The sequence below is a fragment of the Podarcis cretensis genome (genome assembly GCF_951804945.1).
Source record: "Podarcis cretensis genome assembly, chromosome: 2".
NCBI lineage: Eukaryota > Metazoa > Chordata > Lepidosauria > Squamata > Lacertidae > Podarcis > Podarcis cretensis.
The window spans coordinates 61515488-61540545 of record NC_137171.1 but is presented as its reverse complement, the minus strand read 5'-3'; the positions used below and the strand labels follow the sequence as shown (position 1 = coordinate 61540545).

Here is a 25058-nt window from a genome sequence, read left to right as displayed (position 1 = left end):
TTCTTTACTTGGAATGATAATTACGGATAAGATATGGACAGCATATATATGTTGGTTTGATTTTAGGTTGAAGAGGCATCATTGTAAAGATAGCAAAATACAGATGGAAGGCAAAATCTTAGCTCTCTAATGGGAACTTTCATCTCTGTCCAGATACATTTTGCAAATCATTGATTTTTGTATAGTATTACAAATTATTTCTTGCCCTGTAAAATGGAATTCGATTGTTGGATAACATTTAATTGTTGAGCAATTTTTGAGCATATTTGAGAATTTTTTTGAAGTCTTTTGACTGTACTGAAGCACTTGGATGATAAATCAATGAATAATTTACACTGTTGATTAACCATTGATTAATACCATGTATGGGTGGGGTAATAATAATAATATATTATTATTATTATTACTACTGCTACTACTACTACTATTACTATTACTAAGTCAGCTGCTTTGTTTTAAATGAGTGCCAGTGAAATTCTATGTGTGTCTGCTCCAGGTTAAGTTCTGAGCTTATATCCAGGTATGCATGTGTAGGATTGCAGTCTAAGTCTGCAAAACTTTACACATTTAGTGGTGTATAAGCCCCATTGAACTCAGTGGACTTCTCAATAAATGCACCTAGAATTACACTATAATGTCTTGCAATTATTGGCTACGGTGAAGGTTACATTTCCATGATGGGCATTTACCAAGATCATATTTACGTTCATATAAACAAATAATATGGAAATCCATATGTTCCTTAGGGAATGCTTTCTTATTATTTATGTTCTTATGATGATAGGGTGGCCAGGTGAAAGAAAGAAAGAAAGAAAGACCAGGGCTCCGGCTCCTGTATTAGTTGTGTAGAAGAGAGAATTTTATGTAAGCTACACCTGCTGAAATTTCATTCTCTGCAAAACTATTAAAGCTGCCAGAGCCCTCACCTCTCCTTTACTTGGCCACCCTAGTAGTAGGCTCATATCCTTAGCAACACTCCCTGAAACTTACTACTACATGTTAGGTGTTTGACAGTTAAGGATTGTGCATTACTTGTTGCATTATGTGAATCACTTCCTTTATAATATTGTCATGTATGTCAGAAGATAATTCTTAGCCTCAAAATCCACAGTATGAAGAACTAGTTCTTCATTGCCTTCCTATATTTTATAAGATGGTTCACTGGTTTCCTTGATGCTATTTGCTCATGTGCATAAGCCACAAACGGACTTGATGGCTTCAGGATTTGAACAATTCGCTGGTTGACTAAGGAATAATGGAAGGCAGTATAGAAAAGCAATCTTAAACCTTGGAAGTTCTTTTTGCTAAAGCGTTTCCTTAAGGGAAGCAAATGTAATGTTGCCTATTAACTGTATTGCGAGTTTGTTATTTTTAGTTGTTATGGGACAGTGCCAAAGAAGGGAGGAGATGTCACTGAAGGGAGATCAGTGATGGCATGCTAGCTGAAAGAAGAGAGCTCCAAGGGGGCATTGCAGCATGTGGTATAGCTCACTCTCATACTGCACAAAATGTCCCAAGAGTATCTCTGTAGGTGAAACCACACAGTCATGGAGATCTCAAATGAACTTGCATAGAAATATTCTTAAGGACAAGAACAGCTTGTCGTCAAAGGGTGAACATTTCTCCCAGGCTACCACCTCTCTGACCTGTCAGACCTTGTCCTAAAGGAAACCTGTAGAATTCCTCTAATCAATAAGTTAGGAAATCTTTGGTGAATGCACAGAACCAATAGGCTAAGTAGAGAAACTTCTCTGTTTTTGTTAATAGATTTTATATAGCTGGGCAAACTGCCTTCCTCCAACGAACATTCAGAGTTACTTTGGAGGCAGCCAGTTTGCCCAGCTATATCCATCATTATCTTGGAACTGGTCCTCACCAACAGGGAGAAACTAACCAACAACGTGGAAGTACTGGGAACTCTTGGAGGAAGTGATCGTGTCCTTTTTAGTTTCATTATACAAAGGCATTTTGATTCAAAAATAAAAAAGATTAATGCTTTTCATGAAATATTTTTCCATCTTATCATGCATTTGCCACTTTTAGTGAAATCCTATGCAATCTTGTTCAGAGGCAAGTCCGATAGAGTTTAATGGAGTCTACTCCCAGGTAAATTGTGCATAGGATTACAGCCCAAATGACAGTTCCAATTTGTATGTTGTGCCCTGCATTTTTTCATTTACAGTGGTACCTTGATTTAAGAACAGCTTAGTTTATGAACAACTTGGATTAAGAACGCTGCAAACCTGGAAGTAGGTGTTTTGGTTTGTGAACTTTGCCTTGCAATAAGAACATGTTTTGCTTCCTGTTGAGTGTGTTCCATTTGTAAAACGCTGCTATGGGAAAGCACACTTTGGTTTAAAAACACTTTGGTTTAAGAACGGACTTCCGGAACAGATTAAGTTCATAAACCAAGGTACCACTATGTTTGCACTTGTCCTTTTGTCACTTTGGTTCCAGATAAATCCTTAGGACGGCTTAGAAAATCAAACAACTTAATCTTTTTTTATAGAATAAATCAGTTAAATCCCCATAAACAAGTACAAATTGCACTCCAAAAAGTAAACATAAAAAGTTGCTTGAAATAACACCCAACTCACTTCTCAAACCCCTGCTAAAATTTATGTTTTCACTGTTCTCATGTCAGATTGGAATCTGCCGGCAGGCTTTCCTGGGAAGGGAATTCTTATTCTTAAAATTTATATACCACCCTTCACCTGAGGATCACAGGGCAGTTTACAATATAAAGAGGAGCAGTTAACTACTGAGAGAGTCCTGCTCTTTTGTGTCTGCCAATCAGGGCAAAGAAAAGGCTCTGGGCTGGGTCTCTTCTAAGTGTATTCTGAGTTTGACGAAAGAAAATTTTCCTCAATCTTGGCTGTGGTTGTTTAGGGCTTAAAGGTTAAAACAAGCACTCAGAATTGCACTTGAAAAAAAGGTGGAAAGCAACTGGTTTTAGCATCTGGTTAATGTATTCCCTTTGACTCACCCTGTAACTAATCAGACAGACACTTTTGGACCTGGCAAAGTTTCTCAACAGTCTTTGGAGGCAACCCCATACAGAGTGCATTACAGTAGTCCACGCTGAAGGTTACAAAGCCATGTGTCTCAGAGGCCATCCTTCTGTAGGAGTGACCACAGTTGCTAAATGAGTCAAAACTGAGGGGTACTATTATTATTATTATTATTATTAATAATAATAATAATAATAATATCACAGCCCTACCTGGAAATTCAGGTGTGTTTTATCTTGTCTTCTTTTGATTGTAGAACTTTTAAAGGCAGGGATTATCTCTTACTGTGTTAGAAAAATGCTTATAAGTGGTTTTAGTTAGGAATGTAGGTGAGCACTATATAAATAATCTAAAGAAAGCAAAGAAGGAAATATAACAGTGAATGGTTAAAACTGCTTTGGACTCTGGACATGTGGATTCTTATGTATTCTCCATGAGCGGGGATATAGTTTTTTAAAAAAACATGACAAAACTCAGCAAGGAAAAATGCCATTCTGTCCTAACTTCTTCTTTGCTGTCATGTACACTTCAAGCTCTAGATATGGCAGTTCAGCATCCTCCACTTTGGATTCTTATGACATCATTAATTGCATATCATCAATGTGAATTTCACATCTGGAAAATTAATTGTTATTCGAATTTGCAACATTTAATTTTTTAGAAAATTGGTTTCAGCAGCTAGCATTTACACTTGATTTTAATGTAGAATATTGTTAGAAATGTCTGTCATTGTTTAGTTAAAATTTGAGTCATAGGGCAGAAAACCAGCAGAGACATTGGGAAGTAATTAAAACTTTGCAGGGGGTGCAAAATCCGAATATGGTTATCTGTTCAAATATTTAATAAGTTTACGAAGAGCTTTTTGGAAGTATAGCCAAATGAAATTCTAAATAGTACAGTCAAAGGCTTCTCTGTAAATTTTACTTTGGTACCAAGTTGCCATTTAACTAAAAAATTTAATGCATTAACACCCCCTGCCCAAAAACTGGGATGTAGTAATACCTCTCTACTTGTTCTGAAACAAAGACTTCAATTCAAAGTGGATGGTCTTCATGCTAGAGCAGAAATGTTAATGAGTGCAGATTAAAGAAGTATGTAGTTGTAAACAAACAACACTGGTTTAATTCACAATAACTATATTGTTTCCTAGTAGCCTTAAAAACATTCAGCTTATTGGCCAGTCCTAAAACTTGGAAGTGTCTGCAACTATGGTTGGAACTAGACATTCTGGAACAATATGGTTTTGCAATTGAGGGAGTGAATCAAAATGTGAATGCTTAATCCTTTCCTTGAATTCTCCCCTGCATGTTCTCCCAGACCATAAATGATCTACACACACCCGAAGGAAATCCCTACTTAAGGAGAAACACCGTGGCTTGGCATTTGTGGGAGAGAATTGGAGCAAAACATGGCAAAATGGTTGTGGTGTTTGTGCTACAAGCAGATCCATTATGATTGCTATTGCTGCTGTTTTTGTTATTTAGTATTATTTACCGTATTTTTTGCTCTATAAGATGCACCAGAACACAAGACGCACCTAGTTTTTGGAGGAGGAAAAAAGAAAAAATATATTCTGAATCTCAGAAGCCAGAACAGCAAGAGGGAACACTGCACAGTGAAAGCAGCAATCCCTCTTGCTGTTCTGGCTTCTGTGATAGCTGCGCAGCCTGCATTCGCTCCACAAGACGCACACACATTTCCCCTTACTTTTTAGGAGGGAAAAAGTGAGTCTTATAGAGCAAAAAATACGGTATTAGATTTATATACTGCCCTTCATCAGAAGACTGCAAGGTGGTTTACAACATACAGCACAAATATCTGTACAATACAAAAACCAAAACTTGCATTTCTTCATCTTAAAAGACAAAACAGTCCCATGGATGCTAGCTAATGTGAAATACAACCAAGAGTTGTTTAGTGTTGCTACCCATGTTGTTGGGAATTCAGCAGTCTTTCTAAATGACAACCCTTAAGCATTTCATAAAATAAATAACTAAGTTAGGGATTTGTAGGTAAGCCTTCTTGAACTCTGCACAGAAGAACATGGAGAAGTACGCTAGCCACCAATGTACTAAGATTGTTCTGTTTCTGAATCAGTTCATCACACTTGGTTTAAAAAAACCCATCACCCCCACCAAAAATGACCCCAAGATTAGAAAAGCCTTCTTCATATACAGGCAGGGACAATACTTTAATAATACTTTAAAGCCTGGCCTAATTTGCAGTGCAGGAAATATTCTGATTTTGTAAAAGTTCACCACGAAATTCAACCATGTTTTTCTCACGGAGAAAGGTGACACAAAAAGATTAAACATGGGCCAAGTTCCTAGGTTATTACCAAACATCAGCTAACAATTATGCACCTTTATTTCAACCACCCAAGTGAGATCCTGCCAACTACTAACAGTAACTACCCTGCTTACCATGTCCTATGTGGAGTCACTGAGCCCACCAAATTAATTTAGGTTCACCTATTCTTGCCACATGGCATTCACTCTGAGAAATGAAGCAACATGTGGCATTAACAGGAATCATTTCATTGTTTTTGTAAACCAGTATTATTATGGGAGTGCTGTATCATAGAATCTCATAACTGTAGGCTAAAACAGTGAAATGGACTTCCTCAAAAGGGGTGGACTCTCCTTCCTTGAAGGTTTTTAAGCAGAGGTTGGATGGCCACCTGTCATGGATACTTTACTTGAGATTCCTGTTGTGCTGGGAGTTGGATTAGATCAGGCACCCCCAAACTCAGCCCTCCAGATGTTTTGGGACTACTATTCCCATCATCCTTGACCACTGATCCTGTTAGCTAGGGATCATGGGAGTTGTAGGCCAAAAACATCTGGAGGGCCAAGGTTGAGGAAGCCTGGATTAGATGATCCTCAGGACCCTCCCAACTCTACAATTCTGTGGTTCTATGATTCTATGAAGTCTTCTACAAAGAAACTTAAGACGGCACATCACATGCTAACAATACAGATTGTGGTCAATCTGTACAGTTTTAAATCTCATGGTTTCAGTGGGTGGGAGGGGATGTAAGCATGTGCTTAACTTTCCTAATGAAATCAGCAGGCCTTAATGCTTAACTGTGGATTGTATGTATATGAATAATAGCAATAATACACTTTAAAGGGCGCACTTGCATGCACACACCCACACCACTTCTTTTATGTAATTATATGTTTTTGTCCTCCCCCCTACCAACAGAAACTGAGTGAAGGATTAGCCAAACTGCGTACAGCAAGAGACGTATCATCTGAATGCAGGTGCCCACCAGGTATGTAGAATGGTCACTTGTTGTTACTGAGAATGTCTTACCAGAAAAATATGAAAAACACCTGCAAAAAAAATATGAAAAACACCTGAAAAAGTGCGTCCTATAGAGCGAAAAATACAGAAATCTGACAGACTTCTCTGCTGCAGATGGTAAGAAACGAGTAGCTGATGTGATAAATTCATTGCCCTTTGTGACTTCTACAATGGCTTTGCTCTCATCATGCTATAAATTATGCCCGATATATAAATTATACTTACATGCTTTTTCTGTTTATCAAAAGTACTGTATTTTTCGTGCCATAGGGCGCACCAGACCATAGGGTGCACCTAGTTTTTTTGGGGGGAAATAAAGGGAAAAAAATTATTCCCCCCCCCAGGTGAGGGGCTGGGGTGGGGGAAGCCCCCAGCCCCCAGAACAGGCTGCTATCCACAAGCCGTGGGAGAGCTGCTAGTTCTCTCGGCTAGCGGAGAGCTGCGCAAAGCCTGGAGAGCGAGAGGGGTTGGTGCGCACTGACCCCTCTCGCTCTCCAGGCTTCAGCGAAAGCCTGCATTCGCCCCATAGGACGCACACACATTTCCCCTTCGTTTTTTGGGGGGGGAAAGTGCGTCCTATAGGGCAAAAAATACAGAAATCTGACAGACTTCTCTGCTGCAGATGGTAAGAAACAAGTAGCTGATGTGATAAATTCATTGCCCTTTGTGACTTCTACAATGGCTTTGCTCTCATCATGCTATAAATTATGCCCGATATATAAATTATACTTGCATGCTTTTTCTGTTTATCAAAAGTACTGTATTTTTCGCGCCATAGGGCGCACCAGACCATAGGGCGCACCTAGTTTTTAGGGGGGGGGGAATAAAGGGGGGGAAATTATTTTCTTCCCCCAGCCCCAAAGAGCAAAGAAACCAAGAAAGCAAGCGGGATCCATCCCGCTGGCTGTCTTGGCTTCCTCTTTAGCCGCGTGCAACCTCTCCGGCCAGGAGAGGCTGCACGCGGCTTTGGCATAAGCCAAGACAGCGGAATGGATGCCGCTCGCTGCCTTGGCTTCATTTTTAGCTGTGGGGCTGGGGCGGGGGAAGCGGCGACAAGGTTGCGAATCCTTTGGAGCGCAGTGTGAGTTCCCGCTGCGCTCCAAAGGCTTCAGGGATAGCAACCTGAAGCCTTTGGAGCTTTCGCTGAAGCCCCGCTGCGCTCCCAAGGCTTCAGGCGGCTATCCCTGAAGTGTGGAGAGGGACCCCTCTCGCTCTCCATTCACTCCATAGGATGCACACATATTTCCCCTTCATTTTTGGAGGGTAAAAAGTGCATCCTATAGAGCAAAAAAAAAGGTAACCTTTGTCGAATCTCCAAGTCCTTTCACTGAGTCGGTGGCGGACTTTGAGCTCTCAAATTTCAGTGGCACCCTGTGCGACACTAAAATTTGGCATCCCTCCACCTCTCTTGCTCCATTCTACATCATTGTTGTTGCGCCCCTTGCAGCGCAGCGTCCAGTGCAGCCACACCAGTTGCACTACCCTAAAACCATCTCTAACTTACTATGTAAGAACTGCTTTTACAAAGTCACCCTATAAGCTTTTCACCGCTCATCGTAGCAAATAACTCAAATGAATAATTGAATGGTTTTGATATGTTTTTGTTACAGCTGTGTTTTGTGAGGTCAAACTAATGAATAAGTGTCTAATGGCTTCAGTATGGACAAAGTATGCAAATACTCAGTTGTTTGTATGAATATTGCCCATAATACTTGGAGCAGCATGAAGCATGCTATCCCATATTAGACATGTCTGCGCATCATATGAGCAGGGTCGTTTTTTAGATGATGGGGTCAAATGCTTCCATATGAATATCTTTGTTTTGTACAGAAACCAAAGTCCACCTACACATCGTTGGTTCATATATTATTTAGTAATGAAAACATCGCAGGCTCCAGCATTTGGAACCATAACAGACAAAAGATTGTAAGCAGGAATTTTCCTGACCTAAGTGGACATAAAACTTATAAGTCTGGCTCAGCATCGTTTCTGAAATCGTGAGAAAGGGGAAAGCATGCTATCTTCTTTTGATCTTTAAATTATGTATAATAGTTTTAAATATTCGACTTATAGCTCTTTTAAACGTAACAGTATAATTGCAGTCCTTTTACTTAGCTAACCACTAGCAAATAAATTGATAGCTGTCTTTAAGCTCAATGTCTAGACTGACTTTCTTTAAAATAGGCTAGATTGATTGAGACGTTAATCTAAAATTCTTTCTTGCATGTCAAAATGTCAATTACGTTTGAGGAACAGGAAGTCTGTCTAATTTTTAAATGTATGTTTTGGTTGTTGGAGCAGAAGGAATATCTTTCATTGGGGTTTCCGATTACAGTCTTGTGTCCATTTTGCATTGAAATGTATGCTTCCACTGCAGAGTTAGTCTCGATTCCTAGCAGAGTAGACATAGCATTATTGTTACAATGGGCTGGCATTACTGTTGGCGGACCTTATCCTTGGTGCGAAAGCACTTGTGAGGCTGATTTGTAGGATTGAGCTGTTCCTTATTTTTGCCTTCTCTTTTGTGTTAATACCTACACTTGAAAACAAAATACAGCTAGGTTCCCTGATTATGATGACACTGGTCTGCTAGCTAGGAAAAGTGATGCAGGATCTGGGTAAGTGAGGGAGTTTGGGGTTGCATTTGACATTTTGCAGTCAACTGATATCTGCTAATGTTAAGTGGTTAGAATAGCTTAGAAGGTTCTCTTGCTGGCCTTTTGTTCACCCTGCCTACTGGGTCATAAAGCCACCACCTGTCTGAAGCTAAGCAGGTATGAGTCTGGTCAGTGTCTGGGGGAGTGACTGCTTGGGAACCGCATGTGTGCCATTTTGGGCTCCATCTTAGGAGAACAGTGAGATATAAATGCAGAATTAAAAAATATGACAGGAAGACAAAATAAGAGAGTGTGACGGGAAGGACTGAGGGAAACCCGTCTCCTTCTTTATGTGCTTCTTTTTGTCCTTCCGTTCTTCCTGAGAAGCAATCTTCTTCTCCATCCTCCTCCATTCTCTGGTCTCTTCAGGGCCAAACTGGACAATAAATCTGCACTCAGATTGCCAGTCATTTTAAAGGAAGATATATAGGGAGAGGTTTGGATCAGGGCTGCAGTGCTGAGGGGAGGGACATTTATCCCTCCCTGCACATGATTTCCCCTATCTGCATTGCCCCTCACTGTGGGGAAAATCATGTCAATTTCTGTATGGAACTGAATTCGTGACTTAGAAACAAGGGAAGCATGTGGCTGTGGCTTTCAGCTTGGCAACTGCCATGCCTATAGTTCTGCTTTAAAAGGAGAAGAAAAATATTCCAGGAACATGGTAAAGTTGCCTTCCAGCAGAGTGATTATACTCATACACAGACTAATTTATTGGTAGATCTACTTACTGGGCAATTACAGGAGTTGCGGCCAGTATTGTGGCAAAATTCTCATTTAACTGGATCAGTATATGAGGTGCCAGTTATGGCCAGCATCTAAAGAGCTACCACTTAGCTGTGCTCAGAGTCTTGGGGCATGGCCAGTAGGACTGGCCTTTTTAATTTTAAATAGCAGACACACATGTGATGTAACATAAACTATTTTGGGAAATCACCTCTACTAAAAAAACAACATTTGTTGCATGGGATGTAGGTTGCTGATTAAGACATATGGAACCAGTGGTATAGGCTCTTGGGATCTTGGCCTGAAACCACAGAACCATGATTCATTAAACAAAAAAATATTTGGGTTTAAACAACACTATTATAAATTGCGACACATGATTGAAAATTGATCAAAAGATTCAGACACTTGCCCTCCTCTCCTTGCTGCCTTGGAGTCTATGTTAGGACCTATTGCGTGTTGAGACCCCGCAGCCACCCTCTCATTGGAAATAACACACACAAGGACACAGATATCAGGTTTATGTTATTGGGCAAGTTATGGCCACAACTTTATTGAATTACAGAATGTGAGTGGTATTGGCTTAGGCATTGATTGGACCTGATTATATCTGACTCCTGCCCATTGTGCAGGAAGTCCAGTAAGGGTAAGCCACCGGTAGGGGGAGCCCTTCAATGCGAACCAACTCAAGCTCCCCCTGGTGTTCCCGTCGGGGTTGTGTCAAGGCCCTAGCCCCCAGCCGGGCTTTGGACAAGATCAACACTCCCGGATTCCTTTAACGGAATACCCTTAAGCATGGAGGGGCAGGTGATGGCCACACCTCCCCTCCCCCATACAAGGTCAAACAATGCCTAACCACAACCCTAACAAAATTGTGACGATTGCTACGACGTAGGCAAAAACCAAATGGCCAGTGCCGATTTGCCAAGAGGAAAAATTCCTACCAGGCCCCTTGGACAACCAAGGCAACCAACCGAAGTCCATAGCAAGGCCATTGCCTAATCTGCAAGATAGGGAGGGAGGGAGGATGATTGAGGAAGCGAGCCAAAGTGGAAGTCCTCTGGCTCGCTCCTCAGTTTGAACGGCCCCAGGCCACATCCCCCCGGCCAGCGGATTGGCCGGGATCCCCCAGGCAACGGGGGACAAAGTCCCCCGCCCCCGGTGGGGAGTGGGTGGCCACACGGTCCACCGCAACTCCTCCCCACTGGGAAGTGGAGCAGATTTGTAATATCACTGGGGTATACCGCTCACTTACGCCTGGTCCAGTGATCAACAGGCGCCACAGAGGCTGTGGAACCCTTTAAACGACTCTAGGGAGACATAGGGAGGGCAGATGAAGTAACTGGAGATTAAGGAGAAAAGCATAGAGGAGAACTAGAATGGAGGAGGATGGCTGTTTGGGACATGGGAAGAGGGAAGACAGTACAGTGGTGCCTCGCAAGACGAAATTAATCCATTCCGTGAGGCTCTTCGTATAGCGGTTTTTTTGTCTTGCGAAGCAAGCCCATTGACAGCTTAGCGGATTAGCGCTATTAGCGGTTTAGCGGCTTTTAGCGATCAGCTGCTAAGTGGCTTAGGGCTTAGGAAAAGGGGGAAAAAGGGGGAAATCCCCGCAGGAACTCGCAAGACATTTTCGTCTTGCGAAGCAAGCCCATAGGGAAATTCGTTTTGCGAAGCGCCTCCAAAACGGAAAACCCTTTCGTCTAGCGGGTTTTCCATCTTGCGAGGCGTTCGTCTTGCGGGGCACCACTGTACTTTCAACAGGTGTTCCTGAGGAAGGAGGCAAGGCAGCCAGCAGGAGTAAGTGTCATTCTGGGCAGTGAGAGGAAGGCAGGGTGGGGAGAGCAGTAGGAACTTGCCCACTTGAAAGAGGTGATCCATACTCATACCCTTGGCAAAGAACAGAGGCCCTGGGAACAGCAGTAAAGTTAAGCTGGATCCTTTATTAAAAATATTTCTTAATTTAAAACCAACAAATAAATGAAAACATGAAACAAGACAAGAGTCGAACAAAAACAGAAAAAATTACAAAACCCACAAAATCACCCCAAATGTTTGTGCATATAAGTAAAGCTATGAATGTTGGTGCCAGACATGCCTCCTTAGGAATGACATTACAAAGGTGGGGTGCTACTCAAGAAAAGGCCTTCTGCTCAAGAGGCTACCTGATCTTAATTCATAGACACTGTGGTATGGTATTTGGATCTCAGGCTGTTTAGGGTATTCAATATAAGCTGGGCATTCTTTAGGAGAGGAAAAAGGTCCTTCTAAGTCTTCTAGCTGGGACTCATGGACACCTGACATGGCCTGGCACAACCTGGGTAACCCCTGAGAGGCACGGGTGGAACCAGGAGAAACTTGTGATTGGAGAGGAACCATTCCACTACAAAGTATGAGAGAGATGACTCTGGGAAAGATCTGTGGCTGACACCCCAAGGACAGCCCTTGGGGGGCCACAAGAATGCTTCTTCAGGTCCACAGCAGGTGCTAGACAGAGCTCCGTTTCTTGAGAGAGAAGCCAGACTATAGACTTAAGACCCCTATGCCAGCAACATAAAATAACTGTTTAGAACTTCTCCATGTCCTGTCTTTCTTTGTGGAGCCCATGGATGAGGGCCTGCTCAGCATTAGCCTTACTGAGGGATAGGATCACAGTTGTCTACAAATAACCAAATGTTCTTGATCTCAAGTTAACTTTCTGTAACTTTCAAAAAATAAATTGCAAGGTTTATTGATCTCTCATTAATGCAGAGGCTCAGTAGGACTTGCTCCCAACCAAGTGTGTACAGGAACACAGCCTTAGCCACAACTAACTTAAGTTGTGTGGAAAATGCAGATATTACACTGGAAGTGTCCTCTGAAACTCTCAAGTAGTGATCTTTCTATAAAGCCTTTGGCATAGTTGACCACCAGAGGGAGCTAATATTATTTCATGAATACCATAGAAACCAAAGTATTGAAACCATTAAGAGAAATTTGCTAATAAATAATCTGAAATCCATTCTATAATGTGGAAAATTGCTCTAGAGCTTTGCAAGCCAAATAGTCTAGAAAAACTGTTCAGTTTCTCATTTGTTCTCTTTATTTGGCTATTAATGCATCTAGATAAGGTTTTCTGCTGTAGTATGACTGGAACTTCATGCAAGTGCCATAGCTCAACTACAGTCTCAACAGTATTGTGTGTAGAATATTGTGTGTACAATAAGGGCTTTTTTACACTTTGGACTGGAACATTGCATGATGAAAAGGAAACTGAATCAAAATACTTTTTGTACAAGCAGAAGGACAGTAACTGCTACAGAAACTACTTAATGTATCACAGTATGAACCTAGTGCCAGCATTTTTTGAGTCTTACTTTTTGAAATAGTTTCTTTCCACCTACGTTTCTGTGAATTTAGCAAATGGTTCTTAAGTAGAAATACATTATTACGTTGGAAGGTTGCAACATTGTAGAATATTTCACCTAAATATTCAAGTTGTAGAATTTATTGCTAACAGTGCTTTCCTCCCCTAATGGGCACCACTGAAAAACAGTGTTTCTGCTTTGATTTTAAGCTGAATAGTAAATTTGTGCCCTAATCCAATTTCTCTCTCTCTCTCTCTCTCTGTGTGTGTGTGTGTTACACAACCACCCACAGAGTAGGTGTGGTATGTATTTGTGTATCATAAAACTTGTGTATTCACAGGTTTTGGATTCAGATTAAAGCTAGCATGAGTGAGCACTCATGGGAGGTACATCTGCTCTCCTTTCAACAATGTCCCTCTGCTTTCCTTCCCCTCCTTGTGCCACAGTCATCAGGAGCAAGTTTGTTTGTTTTTGAGATGGGGGCTGCTGGGGTGAGGAGGGGGAAGGAAAATCCATTTTTGGCAGGCTTGTCTTGGATCCAAGACATAATGGTTTATACATGACCAGGATTTCTTCTTCATTACCGTTTGTAGACGAGAGCCATTCTTCACTGTGTAACAAGGGATTTCTTTTTGCAAAGTTAGAGGCACAGACCAGTGTTGTTAGTGTTAGATCTGAGACAAATATTCATTCAATAATTGATTGCAGCATAACCTATATAAAGTAGAGCATTTTCACTTGAAAAATGCATTGCGAGGCACATAACTGTCACTCTTTCAGTAACAGACATCTTGAGATTGTCAGAACTGGTAATAGATCCTAAGGGGTTTACCTTGTAATCGTTTTTTCTTTCATAATTCCTGTTTGTCTGTTGTATTGAGGAGCAACCTATAGGGTGAAGGAGAGCAACTGAAAGAAAGCTTTGGACTTCTGAGCAGCTCAAGATCCTTCTTGTAAGAATTTTACTCTGGTGTGTGAAATAGCTGTCAGTCTAGCAAATCTATGACTATTTCACAACAGTACTACAGTAGCTGGCCTCAAACAAGCAAAAAATTGGAGAATAAACCTCCATTCATAATGTCTTGTCTCCTCAAGGATTAAAAAAAAAAAGATGTTTCATTCTCAAATTAATAATGTCTGCATGTATAATTTTATGAAAGATTCAGGGTTGTTCATGGAACATTAAGTTAATTCAAAACAAGTATTTCCCAATATTGTGCTGGTTTACAAAAACAATGAAATGATTCCTGTCAATGCCACATGTTGCTTCATTTCTCAGAGTGAAAGCCATGTGGCAAGAATAGGTGAACCTAAATTAATTTGCTGGGCTCAGTGACTCCACATAGGACAGTGGGCTAGTTACTGTTAGCAGTTGGCAGGATCTCACTTGGGTGGTTGAAATAAAGGTGCATAATTGTTAGCTGATGTTTGGTAATAACCTAGGAACTTGGCCCATGTTTAATCTTTTTGTGTCACCTTTCTCCGTGAGAAAATCATGGTTGAATTTCGTGGTGAACTTTAACAAAATCAGAATATTTCCTTCACTGCATATTAGGTCAGGCTTTAAAGTATTATTATTATTATTATTATTATTATTATTATTATTATTATTACTAAAAGCTCCCAAACTTTTTAAACATGACAAATTATTGGGAAGATGATTTCAGTCTTTTAAAAACAAAGACAGAGTGGCACACTTGGAGTATCATATGTTCCAGTCAAGAGATCTGTTAGCAATTTTGTTTAAAGAAGGAGCAATTGGCAGTATTATTAGTTGTAGACCTGTTGCCAAATCTGTCCCCATTGCACTTTCCCATGTTCATGTCCAAAAGATGACAGAGCTGCCCTTCCTGGCTCCATTTGCATATTTATGACAGGCCTCAAAGGGGCATCTGGAGTGATATCTGTGCACCACATGTGTTGATGTTGCAGCAGAAGGTTGGCTTGTCCAAGCAATTACCTGCAGTAGTTAGCAGTGTCCTGGAAATAAGTGAAGTAATGCACATCTGAAACGGCTCTCAGGAGCAAAGGACTTCATGCTGCCTGAGAACGCGGTCAAGAATATGATTAATCCATAGTGAATAATACTCTGTAATATGGAATGAGAAACGCTAAGCATGTAAAACTAACATTATTGAAGCAACTAGTAATTGAAAACACTGCAAGCCCTTAAATGCCGAGTTCTTCATTACGTATTCTGAAAAATAAAATAAAAATGGCTTTTATAGCATGTCCTGGCTAATAGCTGTCTGATTCTTTTTTCCAACCTTCAGAACAGAGAGCATTAATTAGGTTAAAACACAGTGGTTCCTCTCTAGGTGTCAGGGTTTTTTTTTAAAAAAAGATCTTTGGTTTCTTAAGCTCTTCAGGAACAAAGTAGTAGCATATAAATTAGAATGAAATGAAAGGGACATCCAAAAGAGAAAGTATTGTAGTAATGCCCAATATTTTTTCTGCCTTCAGGGAGAAACTTGTCACAGGGACCACAAAATAACCATATCACAAGGGCAGTGGGAAGTCTTCAACCAGAAAGCAAGAAAGAAAAGCAAGCAATTCTCTCCTCTCAAAAATAAAAACACAGGGGTAAGAAGAGCAGGCAACAGCTCCACCCTAAAACAAAACAAAAACAAAAAATAGGAAAGTGCTCTCAACTCTTAACTGAAGTAATAAAATAAAACTCTGTGCCCAAGGACTAGAACATGGTCATGGTTCCGTGAAATTATAGGCCAGTTAGCTTAATGTCTGGGTAAATTGGTGGAAAGTATTATTAAATTCAAAATTATCAAGCGTATAGAAGGACAGGCCCTACTGAAGAAGAATCAGCTTGACTTCTGCAAAAGTAAATCTTGTCTAACCTTTTCAAATTATTTAAGAGTATCAGCAAGCATGTAGATAGAAGTGGTTATCTGAAAATCGCATCTTTGTCTATACAACCCTGCCTGGATGCTAAGGTCCTCGGGTGAGCACCTTCTCTTGGCCCCATCAACATCAGAAGCACAGTTGCTGGTGACATGAGAGGGAGAGCCTTTCCTGTGTCTGCTCCCATATTGCCGAATTCCCTCCCAAGAGAGATCTGATTGGCTCTCTCCTTTTTATCCTTCCGCCAGCAGGCTAATACCTTCCTAAGGCAGGCCTTTGAAAGCTAAGGTGCAGGTGTTGCTGACCACTGCGTTGCTGTCAGGGGGAACTGTATTTGAATGGTGGTTCTAAATGTATTTTAACTACTGTTTTTAACTAGCTTGTTTTTATTACTTTGCATTTCATAATGATATTTTTAAATGTTGTAGGCTGCCTTGAATCCTAGCTTGAGAGAAAGGTGTGATATAAATGCATTTAGTAGTAGTAGTAAGTACTTAGATTTTCCAAAAGCTTTTGACTCAATGGATAGCTCTCACCACAGAGGAAAGAACTGTGATCTCTGGAGGATTGTATTGGCATTTCTTCTTTTATGTTGCTAATGAATGATCTGTAGTTAGATGGGAAACAGTGAGGTGGCTGCCCCAGTTGGGGTAGTAAAACTAAAAAGGATTGCAGATGGTTACAGATAATTGCTACAGACTGGGTGAATGGGAATAAAATGTCAGATGCAGTTCAGTGTAAGTGTGAAGTGATGCATGTTTTGGCATAAAATGTTAACTTCATATATATGCTAAGGGAATCTGAGCCCGCAGTGACTGCGCAAGGAAGAAATCTATCATCCTCATAGTGCAATGAAAAGGTTGACTCGGTATTAGCTGTTCAAAAGGCAAATTCTATTATAGGGATCATTAGAAAAGAGACTAATAATAAAACTATCAATATAATTTGTTTACATATTTATTTCTAATGTGTATATACTGTTTCTAATCGCAATTTGGTCATAAAGCATTTCCAAAGCTATCAATGAAACCAGCCACCTAAAATAATACAACACTTTAAGCACTATGGCTAATAAAATGTCATAAAATCAACATGGCAACAGTTTCAGTATTATGGCATAATATCTTTATACACTACTATGGAATGACTACACTTGGAATACTGTGTCTAGTTCTAGGTTGCCATACATGAAAAGTATATGGTAGAACTAGAAATGGCTTAGAAAAGGGCAACCAAAATGATCAAGGGGTTGGAGCAACTGCCCTTGGAGGAAAGGTAACAACATTTAGGGCTTTTTAGGTTAGACAGATGGTGAGTAAGGTTGGTGTGTGTGTGTAACATAAGCAAGATGTGTAGAAAGTGGTTAATCACACATAAAAAGGTAAAGGTAAAGGACCCCTGACAGTTAAGTCCAGTTGCAAACGACTCTGGGGTTGCGGCGCTCATCTCGCTTTACTGGCCGAAGGAGCTGGCATTTGTCCGCAGACAGTTTTTCCGAGTCATGTGGCCAGCATGACTAAGCCACTTCTGGCAAACCAGAGCAGTGCACAGAAACGCTGTTTACCTTCCCATTTATCTGCTTGCACTTTGACGTGCTTTCGAACTGCTAGCTGGGCAGGAGCTGGGACCGAGCAACGGGAGCTCACCCCATCGCAGGGATTTGAACCATCAACCTTCTGATTGGCAAGCTCTAGGCTCAGTGGTTTAGACCACATCGCCAAATGTGGGGTCATTCAGTGAAACTGATCACACACCCCCCCCCCCACACACACCCCTTCACACAGTATGTAGCTAAACTGTGAAATTAGCTACCACATGTGCTGATGGGCAGCAGCCTTAATGGTTTAAATTCATTCCTGGAGGATAAGGCTATCCATTGTTACTAGTTATGATGACTGTATACTATTTTCAGATTCGAGAAAGTATGGCACCTTATACCTCTTCCTAGGGAACAAAAACGGAAATGGGTCTGTTACCCTCATGTCCTAGAATGTTGAACTCTATAGGTCATTAGTCTCTTCCCACAGGGCTCTTATTACATTCTTTGTATACACTGTACAAATAAAGTGACTGGAGAGTACACAATTATTATTATTATTATTATTATTATTATTATTATTATTATTATTTGCTTTGCTTGGAATTCCTAGTAGTGCAGAGACTAACCAAAACAAAATAAAATTGTCAGTGTAATTGACAAAGACAGATTATTTTGTAACTTCTCGGTTCAGTTCAACTGTGATGGTCACCATTTTTGGTGTTCACTGATTCACATTGAAGAGGTGTTACAGAAGAAGATGCATTTCCAGCTGCACATGGCTAGAAAAGGGAATGCTCACATATCACACTTGGGCATTTTGACCATATCTTAAACTACTATGAGGAGGGTTTTTTTAAAAAAAAAACCTGTAACTTTTGTTGCTTTCTATTATATTTGCATTGCTGCTTCTTATGAAAAAAGAACCTGCTAAAAGCAAAGGCACATTGTAGATGTAGAATCACAGAACCTGCTTTCTCCTAGAGTCCGTTACTTAGAGATGCTACTCTTAGATTTTTTGAGTTACAGAGTTATTTCCAGCTGGAAACACCTGTGACTGACCATTAGCGTCATAATGCTGAATGATTCAGATTACCTCACCATGAAATGAATGCCATACTCTATTCCAAAATTCCAAACATTGGAATTTCGTGCAGGGATGGAAGGTTAATTTTAAATGGCTAATTAATACGGTGTGTGTTTATGTGTGTGGCTTTTATGTGGTTCTTTTTAAAGGTTACATTAAAGGGCAAACTACAGGTTTATGCTGAATGAGTAGTGTTTAGCTATGTCTGTACTTTTTTTTTAGTTACAGGTGTGTGTGTGTGTGTGTGTGTGTGTGTGTGTAGGAAGCAAGATAATCTTCAGGAGCCCAACATGCAGGGAGATGACATTTATCCATTTTCTCTCCAGCCATGATCATGAGGAAAATCTTCCTTCTCCACCCATGGTAATAAAGCTTAGAAAAAGTTTTCATTGTTGCTAGTTGGAACATTCTCTAAACCTCAAAGCATTATGTGGAGGATCCCAGTTTTCTTTGGGATCATAGCTGTGGAGGGTGCTGCAGTCCCAGTGATGTTGAGGGCATCTGCAGCTAACTAAATGAAAACACACAGCTCTAGCCTTTAATGTAACATGTAGTTTGATCCTTAAAGCCTGTATCTTGAAAGACTCACAGATGTAAATGGAACCATTTTAACTGCCCATCTCTCATAACAATATACAGTGGTACTTCGGTTTAGGAACTTAATCCGTTCTGGAAGTCCGTTCTTAAACCGAAACTGTTCTTAAACCGAGGCGCGCTTTCCCTAATGAGGCCTCCCGCCGCCAGTGCCCTTCCACTGTTCGGCTTCCATTCTTCGACCAAGTTATAGTTCGCAAACTGAGACACTATTTCCAGTTTTGCGGAGTTCGTAAACTGGATCGTTCTTAAACAGGACTGTTCTTAAACTGAGGTACCACTGTATAGTGATATTTGTACTATGGTGGAGCATAAAGAAGAAGATAAATGTTTATGACCAATTCACAGCTTTTAAAAACAACAGCAAAAGTACAGATGTGAAAACAATAGTCAAATCCTCTGACACTACCACCAATATCATGTGGTGAAAGGAACAAGGATTCTAAGAAGTGATTCTAGCTGTAATTCAGTGAGATAGTGGTGGCCATATGAGTGCTAGTGATACTATTGTTTCAGCATGTGAATTTTCCTATTGGTTTATTGTTTAACTGGGATTGAGCCAAACCTCTAAACTGTGCTCGAAACTTGGGTGAGAGTTGTTGTTGTTGTTGTTTTGTTGTTACAGTGCAGTTCAGTGGGTTCATGCAGTAAAGTTCCTGGAAAAAAATCTGTACAAGAAAACTCTGGTACATGCCATTTTAGTGTTTTCCTAGGAAATTATGCATGTTTTTTTAACTTGTTACATGTTAAGACAGATAATCTTGTGGTAACACTGTTTTTAAGTTGTGGGTTTACAAATAACTCATAATGTCATCATTTGAGGCATTTTCAGTTGTTGCTTTGATTTTTCCTTTGTTTCCCTTTGAGTTGCTTTCCTTATTGAAACTGTTACTGTTTGTCCGTGGGTACTGATTTAGCAGAGGCAATGATTGAGAGTACCGTATTTCTGTTTATAATTGTGATATCTCTGTATCATCTCAAGAAATCAGTTGTGGAAAGAGGCCTTTTTGCCAATAGTTGACCTCCAACATATGGAGCATTTCTAATACTGTGAGAGATTTAGTACCAAGTTCCTAAGGAACTGTTCGGCAGAGGCCCATGCCAACCATGCATGTCAACCATGTCATAGAATCATATAACTGTAGAGCTGGAAGGAACCCGAGGGTTATACAGTCCAATTCCCTGCAATACAATGTCCTGAGGCAGATAACTGTATTGGTCAACATGTGAACATACAAGGTTGCCTTTTACCAAGTCAAACCGTTGGTCCATAAAGCTTAGTGTTTTCTATACTAACTGACAGTGGCTCTCCAAGGTTTCATATAGGGGACATTCATAGTCCTAGCTGGAGATGCAAGGGACTGAACCATGTTTAGGCGCTACAATCCTATATCCACTTACTGGGGTGGGAGGAGTACTTGAGTAGGAACTGTTGTGGGTAATTGCATAAAGGGGATATATAAACAGAGATGTGGGGTGAAAATTTTTCCAGTGCTTTGTTTTTCTGTGGAATATTTCACATTTCATAAGATCATTATTAAAAATGAATGGACACCAATTGCAAATGTATTAGGAAAGCTTGGCAGTTTCAAAGTTTTTAGCTTTGTTTACTAAATAAAGTTTATTAGATTTTACTTTGTTTAGTCAGTAAAATAAACAAGCCAAATTAGATCACTCACTAGGGCATCAGAAGATTTTTCCAGTGCAAACTGAGAGCTTCCCAATACAAATTACCCTGTGCAAATTGTCCTAATTTGCATAGAATTTTTTTACTAAAATGGAAAAGCCCACATTATTGGTGATAAGTAAACTTATTTAGTATGTGGCCTGTGTAATTAATGCAGACACTGTGCATTTGTATAAAGATTATGATTAAATAAAACAGCACATAAGAAGAGTTTGTTGGATCAGGCCACTGGTCCATCTAGCCCAGCATCCTGTTCTCACTATGGCCAACCAGAGACATACGGGAAATTCAAAAGCAGGACCTGAGTGCAAGAACACTCTCCCCTCTTGTGGTTTCCAGAACCTGGAATTCAGGGGCATGTTGCCTCTGAGTGTGACAGGAGAGCGTAGCTATTATGGCTAATAGCTATTGATAGCCTTATTCTCCATGAATTTGTCTAATTCTCTTTTAAAGCCATTGAAGCTGGTGGACAACACTACATGGATGGCAAAGTAGTGGGGAAGCAAATTCCATATATTAGCTATGTGATGAAGTCCTTTTTTTTATCTGTACTGAATCTTCCAACATTCAGCTTCATTGGATGTTCCAGAGTGGTAATGTTAGGAGAGAGGGCGAGAGGAAGAAAAACTTTCTCTACCCATTTTCTCCATGCGTTGCATAATTTTATACACATCTATCATGTCCTGAAAGTTTTGAATGTACCTACTCCAGAGTTTTTTTTATCTACCTAAATCATTGCTGAAAAGGCTTATACTAAATAGCATGTCAAATCTGCTGAAGAATAATAAATGAATCATTGAGCAATATTGATGTTCTTTAGGCCATGATAGTTCTTTAGACTTCAGTGAAAGTAAAAATCCAGTTGAACATCCCAGTGTTACCTCTAGGCCCCTCTTTTTTTCTGAAAAAGTAAAGCCACATTAGTTTGGCAATCTAGGAAGAGAGTATACAGGTCCTGCAGCTGTCAACATATGGATTGTACATGCATTAGATGTCTTGTGGGGTTTCCTTGATGTTGTGTGAAGAGTCAATATGAAAGTAGAACTCAAGCATCCCTCTTTACCCAAGAAAGAGGTAACTCAGTGTCATCAATATTACGTATAAAATTGGATTAAGACAACTGAAACAAAGCAAATCATTAAGTTGTGAAGGTGTTTGCTTAATAGCTTTTTTTTAAAAAAAAAAAAAAAAGGTTTCCAATACAGTGGTACCTCGGGTTAAGAACTTAATTCGTTCTGGAGGTCTGTTCTTAACCTGAAACTGTTCTTAACCTGAAGTACCACTTTAGCTAATGGGGCTTCCCGCTGCACCGCCACTGCGTGATTTCTGTTCTCATCCAGAAGCAAAGTTCTTAACCCGAGGTACTCTATCTGGGTTAGCGGAGTCTGTAACCTGAAGCGTCTGTAACCTGAAGTGTCTGTAACCCGAGGTACCACTGTAGTTAGCTCTTGAGCAGGAAAGTTAGGCAAGGTGTTCTTTTAATGTGTGCTTTTACCTTTTGGCACACAGAAACACACACCTAAAGTCACTCCTAAACATCTTATTTATGTTTAAGAAGTGGTTGTATGTAGCACAATTAAACTTAGTAAGTTATCATGCTTGTGTTGGCTTTGGGTTATTCCACTTTTTAAAAAATGAATGAGCACAGTTTGCCTTGGAGTTTGCTGTTTGCTGATAGTTTTAAACATCCTTTTAACTTCCATCCCCATGACTTTATATTGCCCAACCCCAGAGAAGTGACTCCTGGCAGATGGAGAGGGAGAAGAGGAATGGGAGACGAGGCTGGAACAGATGGAAGCCATTTGCTCTCCCCAATCCCATCTGGCTCTAATGTACAGACAGGACTTTCAGCTCCCTCCCCTCCTAAGGGGAAAGAGCCTTGTGGGAAGCTGGGGAGGATCTGAGCCACAACCTGGGGTGGTCAAGCAGCTTTCAGTGGGAGAGGTGGGTCTGGTGCTCTCTCCCAGGCTCAAATGCCTCCTCAGGAGAAGGGATAAGACAGACCTGCTTGCAGGCTAACAGCTCGTGAAAGGAACAGAGCCTCTTGCAAGTAAGAGCTGTTCCAACTTCAGCTTTAAAACTGGAGGGATGAGCATGGAAAAATTGTTAGAACAACTTCACAGCTCTCATGCAGTTTTAAACTTATTTTAACTTAGTCTGAACTTGTGAACCTTGGCCCTTGTTCCTAGACTGGTCCCAGTCTTGCCAGACCTTTGCCTTTTGAAAGCTCTGGGACTGGAATAGCACTTTTCCTGCTGCTGAGTCTGTACTATTCCTCTGCCCTAATGAAGACCCTTACCTACTAGTAAGAACATCTACTGCCATACCTTGGGATGGGAGCCAGGACTCAGAGAGGAATCTGCACCTTTCAGTCACTCCAGTATTAAAAGAAACAGCATTCTTAGTCAAAATGAAGGCCAGTGAGTTAGCATTGCAAAGGGACTTAGTAGACTTTTGTCTGAATCTAAGTTGTTTAAATGATTTACCTGAGAAGTGGATTGTTGTGTGGAGAGAAATAAGAATTCAGTGGGAGAACATGCAAAAAGTCCCCACTCTTTCTCTCGCTTTTCTAGGTTGGACTGGGAAAGACTTCTGAGAAAAGAGAAGTCTGGGAAAGAACCACTACCAGTCATTGTGGACAAGCTAGATACACCAGTGGGTCTGACTTGACAAAAGGCACATATGCTCATGAAAGAATGGTAGCCAGAGAAATACTACTATGCAAAGCAAGGAGAAGAGAATGCAGTGTGTGTGTGTGTGTGTGTGTGTGTGTGTGTGTGTACCTCATATGGATTCAAACAGCAGAATGCTTCAGGTCAGAACTAGAATATTTGCATGTGTGTTAGTATGATATGTTGTGTGCCCTTAAGTTTTCCTGAAACCACTCCATAGAGGATCTTGCAGAGGACAATACCTTCCTGTACAGCCAGTTTTGCTGGATATATTATTGCTGGTGAGTGGTGAACTATTTTCAAAGTCTAATTAAGCTGACACCTGTTGTTGCAACATCTCTAGCTGTCATAGGCAAACTTTTCCCTGTGCGACAAGGGGGACAACATTCTCTGCTCACATTAAAATTTGGCAGTGTGCAGAAATATAATGCACTGCTTTAATTTTATCCTCACAGCAGATATGCTTGATACAAATATACTTCTGGCTTCAGTTTTCTCAATACTGTACTACATTGTCCCAGCAGGCAGTTCTCCTCTTCCCCATTTGCTGAAAAGTTGCAACTTTACAGTTGTGTAGCTTTGTTCCTGAGTTTGCTTTTTGCTTTTTGTTCCAGCCTGATCTAACACCTGTTTCAAGTCACTCTCTAGTTATACCCTTAAGTTATATGTTATCTCCTCTAGATCAAAGAAGCACAATGGACTTAACTGACCTACATAAAGCAAAATTTTCTAAAACATTTCTTAATTTGTTTATCAGGACAGACAAGTCTTTGGCAGCAGTAAACTTAAGTTCTTAAATTCCAAACCAAACTACATACACTATTTTTAGTTTCGTCTGATTCCTTCACAAGATGACAACAAAACCATCTGTGAACCAAAAAAACACATATGTGGACACACAGGTAACCTGAGGGGATCACTTACAAAAATAATGATGCTCCACAAGGATCCAGCGGAAAACACCTGATCAGTGATTTTGATTATTCAGTCAGCAGACCAAACCAATGTGATTTATTTTAGTGATGATGAATTTCAAGAGGATCCATTCTCCTGGATCCCTTTTCTCTTCTCTCTCCCCCTAACCCTGACCCCTGGCCTTCTATTCTCTCTCTGTCTCTACTGACTGCTGCAGCACCCCCACATTCTCTCCCCCACCCCGGCTGCTCCATTTTCTTCCCTCCAGCGTCCCATATCAGTGCCCTTTGCTTGTTACCTTCTCGGTCACTTGGCTGCCGAAAGGAGCCTTGAAAAGCACAGAGCTGGAAGAGGGAGGAAGGAAGGAAGGAAATGTGTCATACTTCAACTTCAGGGCAGGGCGAGAGATAGCTACTCTTGACACCTTATGATGAAGGAGGCAGTGAGTGGAGAGAGGAGCTCAGAGGCTTCATGGGTGCCTGAAGTGTTTCTATGGGTGTTTTTAATCTGGTAACATGTTAATCTGTTCAAAGCAAGGCAGTAAATGGAGTGAAACGTTTTCTGTATTTTTAGGTTGCTTTTCTGGGCAAATGCCCATCTGAAGTTGCTTACAGTAAATGTTTACAGTCCTATTGGTTACGTTTTTGTATCACCCTT

The 25058-nt window shown here is 40.6% G+C and overlaps 1 protein-coding gene across 1 annotated transcript in view; it reads left to right on the top strand.

Annotated features, from left to right (window-relative positions):
• The window catches only part of COL23A1 (collagen type XXIII alpha 1 chain), a 311553-nt gene that overhangs the window by 3375 nt on the left and 283120 nt on the right, over positions 1-25058 (top strand). Inside the window, exon 2 of the mRNA XM_079967558.1 lies at positions 6219-6288. Coding sequence (XP_079823684.1) covers positions 6219-6288 — 70 coding nt within the window. The remainder of the gene's footprint in view (positions 1-6218; positions 6289-25058) is intronic.